This window comes from Panulirus ornatus, chromosome 4, assembly GCF_036320965.1.
Source record: "Panulirus ornatus isolate Po-2019 chromosome 4, ASM3632096v1, whole genome shotgun sequence".
Taxonomy (NCBI): domain Eukaryota; kingdom Metazoa; phylum Arthropoda; class Malacostraca; order Decapoda; family Palinuridae; genus Panulirus; species Panulirus ornatus.
Genome location: NC_092227.1, coordinates 23,607,062 through 23,615,069, shown reverse-complemented (window position 1 = coordinate 23,615,069; position 8,008 = coordinate 23,607,062). Strand labels below are relative to the sequence as shown.

At 39.6% G+C, this 8,008-nt stretch overlaps 1 protein-coding gene across 1 annotated transcript; it reads left to right on the top strand.

Annotated features, from left to right (window-relative positions):
* Positions 1-4,841: 4,841 nt before the first annotated feature.
* On the top strand, positions 4,842-6,488 carry LOC139764479 (ras-related protein Rab-24-like). The gene has a single exon (XM_071691055.1). The coding sequence runs from the start codon at positions 5,107-5,109 to the stop codon at positions 5,707-5,709; it is 603 nt and encodes a 200-aa protein (XP_071547156.1). The 5' UTR covers positions 4,842-5,106; the 3' UTR covers positions 5,710-6,488.
* Positions 6,489-8,008: the final 1,520 nt, after the last annotated feature.

Here is an 8,008-nt window from a genome sequence, read left to right as displayed (position 1 = left end):
GGTAGGGGCTTTTCATTTCATGTCTGGCAGGATGGCGACGGAAACGAATAAGGGCAGACAGTATGAATTAAATACATGTATATATATATATATATATATATATATATATATATATATATATATATATATATATATATATATATATATATATATATATATATATATATATATATATATATATATATATATATATATAGAGTGGTTTTGATGCAAGAGACCGGGTTATAGAATGGGTGATTTGAATGCAAAGGTGAGTAATGTGGCAGTTGAGGGAATAATTGGTATACATGGGGTGTTCAGTGTTGTAAATGGAAATGGTGAAGAGCTTGTAGATTTATGTGCTGAAAAAGGACTGATGATTGGGAATACCTGGTTTAAAAAGCGAGATATATATAAGTATACTTATGTAAGTAGGAGAGATGGCCAGAGAGCGTTATTGGATTACGTGTTAATTGACAGGCGTGCGAAAGAGAGACTTTTGGATGTTAATGTGCTGAGAGGTGCAACTGGAGGGATGTCTGATCATTATCTTGTGGAGGCTAAGGTGAAGATTTGTATGGGTTTTCAGAAAAGAAGAGTGAAGGTTGGGGTGAAGAGGGTGGTGAGAGTAAGTGAGCTTGGGAAGGAGACCTATGTGAGGAAGTACCAGGAGAGACTGAGTACAGAATGGAAAAAGGTGAGAACAATGGAAGTAAGGGGAGTGGGGGAGGAATGGGATGTATTTAGGGAATCAGTGATGGATTGCGCAAAAGATGCTTGTGGCATGAGAAGAGTGGGAGGTGGGTTGATTAGAAAGGGTAGTGAGTGGTGGGATGAAGAAGTAAGAGTATTAGTGAAAGAGAAGAGAGAGGCATTTGGACGATTTTTGCAGTGAAAAAATGCAATTGAGTGGGAGATGTATAAAAGAAAGAGACAGGAGGTCAAGAGAAAGGTGCAAGAGGTGAATAAGAGGGCAAATGAGAGTTGGGTGAGAGAGTATCATTAAATTTTAGGGAGAATAAAAAGATGTTCTGGAAGGAGGTAAATAAAGTGCGTAAGACAAGGGATCAAATGGGAACTTCAGTGAAGGGCGCAAATGGGGAGGTGATAACAAGTAGTGGTGATGTGAGAAGGAGATGGAGTGAGTATTTTGAAGGTTTGTTGAATGTGTTTGATGATAGAGTGGCAGATATAGGGTGTTTTGGTCGAGGTGGTGTGCAAAGTGAGAGGGTTGGGGAAAATGATTTGGTAAACAGAGAAGAGGTAGTGAAAGCTTTGCGGAAGATGAAAGCCGGCAAGGCAGCAGGTTTGGATGGTATTGCAGTGGAATTTATTAAAAAAGGGGGTGACTGTATTGTTGACTGGTTGGTAAGGTTATTTAATGTATGTATGACTCATGGTGAGGTGCCTGAGGATTGGCGGAATGCATGCATAGTGCCATTGTACAAAGGCAAAGGGGATAAGAGTGAGTGCTCAAATTACAGAGGTATAAGTTTGTTGAGTATTCCTGGTAAATTATATGGGAGGGTATTGATTGAGAGGGTGAAGGCATGTACAGAGCATCAGATTGGGGAAGAGCAGTGTGGTTTCAGAAGTGGTAGAGCATGTGTGGATCGGGTGTTTGCTTGGAAGAATGTATGTGAGAAATACTTAGAAAAGCAAATTGATTTGTATGTAGCATTTATGGATCTGGAGAAGGCATATGATAGAGTTCATAGAGATGCTCTGTGGAAGGTATTAAGAATATATGGTGTGGGAGGAAAGTTGTTAGAAGCAGTGAAAAGTTTTTATCGAGGATGTAAGGCATGTGTGCGTGTAGGAAGAGAGGAGAGTGATTGGTTCTCGGTGAATGTAGGTTTGCGGCAGGGGTGTGTGATGTCTCCATGGTTGTTTAATTTGTTTATGGATGGGGTTGTTAGGGAGGTAAATGCAAGAGTTTTGGAAAGATGGGCAAGTATGAAGTCTGTTGGGGATGAGAGAGCTTGGGAAGTGAGTCAGTTGTTGTTCGCTGATGATACAGCGCTGGTGGCTGATTCATGTGAGAAACTGCAGAAGCTGGTGACTGAGTTTGGTAAAGTGTGTGGAAGAAGAAAGTTAAGAGTAAATGTGAATAAGAGCAAGGTTATTAGGTACAGTAGGGTTGAGGGTCAAGTCAATTGGGAGGTGAGTTTGAATGGAGAAAAACTGGAGGAAGTGAAGTGTTTTAGATATCTGGGAGTGGATCTGGCAGCGGATGGAACCATGGAAGGGGAAGTGGATCATAGGGTGGGGGAGTGGGCGAAAATTCTGGGGGCCTTGAAGAATGTGTGGAAGTCGAGAACATTATCTCGGAAAGCAAAAATGGGTATGTTTGAAGGAATAGAGGTTCCAGCAATGTTGTATGGTTGCGAGGCGTGGGCTATGGATAGAGTTGTGCGCAGGAGGATGGATGTGCTGGAAATGAGATGTTTGAGGACAATGTGTGGTGTGAGGTGGTTTGATCGAGTGAGTAACGTAAGGGTAAGAGAGATGTTTGGAAATAAAAAGAGCGTGGTTGAGAGAGCAGAAGAGGGTGTTTTGAAGTGGTTTGGTCACATGGAGAGAATGAGTGAGGAAAGATTGACCAAGAGGATATATGTGTCGGAGGTGGAGGGAACAAGGAGAAGAGGGAGACCAAATTGGAGGTGGAAAGATGGAGTGAAAAAGATTTTGTGTGATCGGGGCCTGAACATGCAGGAGGGTGAAAGGAGGGCAAGGAATAGAGTGAATTGGAGCGATGTGGTATACCGGGGTTGACCTGCTGTCAGTGGATTGAATCAAGGCATGTGAAGCGTCTGGGGTAAACCATGGAAAGCTGTGTAGGTATGTATATTTGCGTGTGTGGACGTATGTATATACATGTGTATGGGGGGGGGGGTTGGGCCATTTCTTTCGTCTGTTTCCTTGCGCTACCTCGCAAACGCGGGAGACAGCGACAGAGTATAATAATATAATAATAAATATATATGTATATATATTTTTCGTTTTTTTTTTTTTTTTTTTTGCTTTGTCGCTGTCTCCCGCGTTTGCGAGGTAGTGCAAGGAAACAGACGAAAGAAATGGCCCAACCCACCCCCATACACATGCCTTGATTCAACCCACTGACAGCACGTCAACCCCGGTATATCACATCGATCCAATTCACTCTATTATTTGCCCTCCTTTCACCCTCCTGCATGCTCAGGCCCCGATCACACAAAATCTTTTTCACTTCATCTTTCCACCTCCAATTTCGTCTCCCTCTTCTCCTCGTTCCCTCCACCTCCGACACATATATCCTCTTGGTCAATCTTTCCTCACTCATTCTCTCCATGTGACCAAACCATTTCAAAACACCCTCTTCTGCTCTCTCAACCACGTTCTTTTTATTTCCACACATCTCTCTTACCCTTACGTTACTTACTCGATCAAACCACCTAACACCACACATTGTCCTCAAACATCTCATTTCCAGCACATCCATTCTCCTGCGCACAACTCTATCCATAGTCCACGCCTCGCAACCATACAACATTGTTGGAACCACTATTCCTTCAAACATACCCATTTTTGCTTTCCGAGATAATGTTCTCGACTTCCACACATTCTTCAAGGCTCCCAGAATTTTCGCCCCCTCCCCCACCCTATGATCCACTTCCGCTTCCATGGTTCCATCCGCTGTCAGATCTACTCCCAGATATCTAAAACACTTCACTTCCTCCAGTTTTTCTCCATTCAAACTCACCTCCCAATTGAATTGACCCTCAACCCTACTGTACCTAATAACCTTGCTCTTATTCACATTTACTCTTAACTTTCTTCTTCCACACACTTTACCAAACTCAGTCACCAGCTTCTGCAGTTTCTCACATGAATCAGCCACCAGCGCTGTATCATCAGCGAACAACAACTGACTCACTTCCCAAGCTCTCTCATCCCCAACAGACTTCATACTTGCCCCTCTTTCGAAAACTCTTGCATTCACCTCCCTAACAACCCCATCCATAAACAAATTAAACAACCATGGAGACATCACACACCCCTGCCGCAAACCTACATTCACTGAGAACCAATCACTTTCCTCTCTTCCTACACGTACACATGCCTTACATCCTCGATAAAAACTTTTCACTGCTTCTAACAACTTGCCTCCCACACCATATATTCTTAATACCTTCCACAGAGCATCTCTATCAACTCTATCATATGCCTTCTCCAGATCCATAAATGCTACATACAAATCCATTTGCTTTTCTAAGTATTTCTCACATACATTCTTCAAAGCAAACACCTGATCCACACATCCTCTACCACTTCTGAAACCACACTGCTCTTCCCGAATCTGATGCTCTGTACATGCCTTCACCCTCTCAATCAATACCCTCCCATATAATTTGCCAGGAATACTCAACAAACTTATACCTCTGTAATTTGAGCACTCACTCTTATCCCCTTTGCCTTTGTACAATGGCACTATGCACGCGTTCCGCCAATCCTCAGGCACCTCACCATGAGTCATACATACATAATAACTTTACCAACCAGTCAACAATACAGTCACCCCCTTTTTTAATAAATTCCACTGCAATAGGGAATAGGGGATTAAGAATACTTCCCACGTATTCCCTGCGTGTCGTAGAAGACGACTAAAAGGGGAGGGAGCTGGGGGCTGGAAATCCTCCCCTCTCGCTTTTTTTTTAATTTTCGAAAAGAAGGAACAGAGGGGTTATTCCAATATAGGCCCAGTCCTCTCTTCTTAACGCTATCTCGCCAACGCGGGAAATGGCGAATAGTTTAAAAGAAAAAGAAAGATATATATATATATATATATATATATATATATATATATATATCAGTAGGTGAGGGTGAGACATCAACACAAAATTTGATAAAACAAGACTTTGTAATTGACGGGAGTGCCACTCGTCAAACGAATTACAAAATAAGAATATTAGAATAACTGTGAAGGCAGCAGAAAAAGAAAAGAAAGGTGTAGTAACGACAGAAACTGATCGAGGTGAAATAACACGTGATGAAAGTAGCCTCCTGCCTTAAACTGCATATAATGAAAACACGAAGCACATATAACTAAAACTTTTGTAACTAACGTCAGTTCACGAAAAGTGTGGTATGATGTCTGGAAAGGTTGACATGAAGGTGGTTATGCTAGGACAGGCATCATGTGGCAAAACTAGCCTAGTTGAACGCTTTATCTATGACCGCTTCAACAGTAGTTACCAGACGACTATAGGAGCAGCATTCGGAGCTCGTTCGATGGATGTCCAAGGAAAGAAAATCTGTGTTGGCCTGTGGGACACAGCTGGTAGTGAACGATATGAAGCAATGAGTCGAATATATTATAGAGACTCTAAGGCTGCAATCATTTGTTATGATATAACATGTGCAGAAAGTGCTGAGCGTGCCAAATTCTGGGTGTCAGAGGTCCAGAAACATGAAGAAAATTGTAAAGTTTATCTTTGTGGAACAAAGCTTGATTTGGTGTTGGATAATCCGAGTGCACGACAGGTTGACTACCATGATATTCACGATTATGTTGATGAGGTGGGTGGGAAAGTGTTTGAAACATCAAGCAAGATGGGCAGCAATGTTGAGAAACTCTTTAACTGTGTTGTTGAAGATTTTGCAAATGAAAATGCCGAAGTTATGGTTACACTGGAAGATTCAACCATTGTCCTCCATAATAAGAATATAAAGAATAATAGGTGCTGTTGATTTAAATTAGAATGTTTGATATGTCTAAGCACACACATGATATATATTATTTTTTGTAATTTGATTTATATTTTATGACATATTTTGTATGGATAGGAAGATTAAAGTTCGTCATATTGTTGAAACTAGTTTTAGGGAGTGTGAAAGCATACGTGAAACGAAAACAACTCTTGGTTTGAAGTTTGTACTGTTGGCTAAATGAAGTGGTTTCATTTGGATATAATATTTTGAGTAATTGAGTCTGTGATAGAGTATTATATTTTTGCTCTTTTTAAACAGAAACTGAAACCTTGAAGAATGTTATTGTACTTAGAGCACTGGCTTTTACTAGTTATGGAGACTCTTGTCATTGCCATCCCATTGAGAGAGTTTAGGTGGGAGCAGGTGTCAAGATAGACATTGATTAAAAGGGATTCAAGAGTATTTTTATGTTTTAGTATAATTTTGGTGCAAGTTACTTTAATATTATTGTACAATCCTTGGTTGTGCATGTCTGTATAGTGTAAATTTATGGCCAGTTATTATGTTTTACATATATTGAATAGGGGATAGGGGAGAAAGAATACTTCCCACGTATTCCCTGCGTGTCGTAGAAGGCGACTAAAAGGGAAGGGAGCGGGGGGCTGGAAATCCTCCCCTCTCTCTTTTTTTTTTCTTTTTTTTTTTTTTCCAAAGGAAGGAACAGAGAAGGGGGCTGGATGAGGATGTTTCCTCAGAGGCCCAGTCCTCTGTTCTTAACGCTACCTCGCTGACGCGGGAAATGGCGAATAGTATGAAAGAAAGAAAAGAAATATATATATATATATATATATATATATATATATATATATATATATATATATATATATATATATATATATATATATATATATATATATATATATACACCAGATGATGTTGCTGTTAAACAATTGTTATATACATACCGGGAGCAGTGCAAAGTTTTGACAGGAGACTTTTCAGCGTGCCGTCTACTTTGCACCGGGTGAGAGCACGTGACTATAGAATAACTTTATAAAATCACTGGAAATGCGTATTCGCATAATCATGGAAGTGTACGCTTGGAATTGGATCGTTCTGCTTACAATTTTTCTTCCGCTGGTTTTAGCTAATATTGAATATCTTTTTGAAATATCGAAGAAATTATAGGTAATTATACAATAGGTAATGATACTAATGATAAAAGATTTTACCGATTAGATTGTCACGTCTTGTTAAATGTGGTTGAGGAATTATCTGTTGGCAACGCGTTTTGTAAAATGTGGTTGTCTAATACTCTTTCTTGTTTGGTTTCACAACAATATTTGCTACTTTTCTATTCATGTATCAATTTTAGCTTGTCAAGAATATCGCTCAACCTGGGAGGAAAGATTTGTCATGATCAAGAAAAGTGCAAAAGCATTATGCGTGTTATGATCAGGTCTGTAGAATGTATTCTGCAAAGCTGCATTATGAAGCAGTTCTTGAATGGCTTTGCGATGAAAGTAAGAACGATATGAGTTTGTTTTTGTTCCACATTAGTTGCTGCTGGTTTCATGATATCAAAGATTATTGCTCATCATGGAAAGCCATTCATTGTTGGGGATTGTATCAAAGATTCACGGCCAAAATGTCCTAGTTTCCTTTTTGACAGTTTTATGGAATAAGATTGAATTATCATTATTCACCACATTAAGGATTTGCAGGTGAGAAGAAACAGAGTAACAGATAGAATATCAAAAGTGGAAACAAACATAGCTGAAAAAAATGTCCTGAATCATGTAAGTTTGGAGTTGAGGGCAATGATGCACATAATCAGTAAGGTAGCCATTATAGTTCGATCTTTAGGGGTTATGAAATACGCGAAGAATTGGTTAACTTGGTTAGGTTACCAAAACATACCAGAGGGGCTGAAATATGTGAGACAATCTTAACAAAAAGCTATGACAAAACAGTGTAGCCAGTATAGTTGGTAGAGAAGTAGGTGATTCTTTGTTAACAAATATGTTGGACTTCCGTTGGTAGGTTTTCAATGTATAGTCAACGAAGAGGTTTTATGTTCCATAAGGAACTTGAAGAAGTGATGAAAAATAACAAAAGTAGTCACTTGTATTTCTGCGCATGATTTTTCTTTTTTTTTTTCATACTGAGCGAGGTGAATTCCGTGTACAAATGACTACTTTTATACAACAGCGTTCGTTGGCTTGGTTCAAGTTCTCTTCTTATACGACTTCTCGAATGTTTATGTTTGGAGGAAATTCGTATATTTTTGATGAATGCAAAAATTGTCTTTTTAATAATACTGTGACGTTTTGTGCAT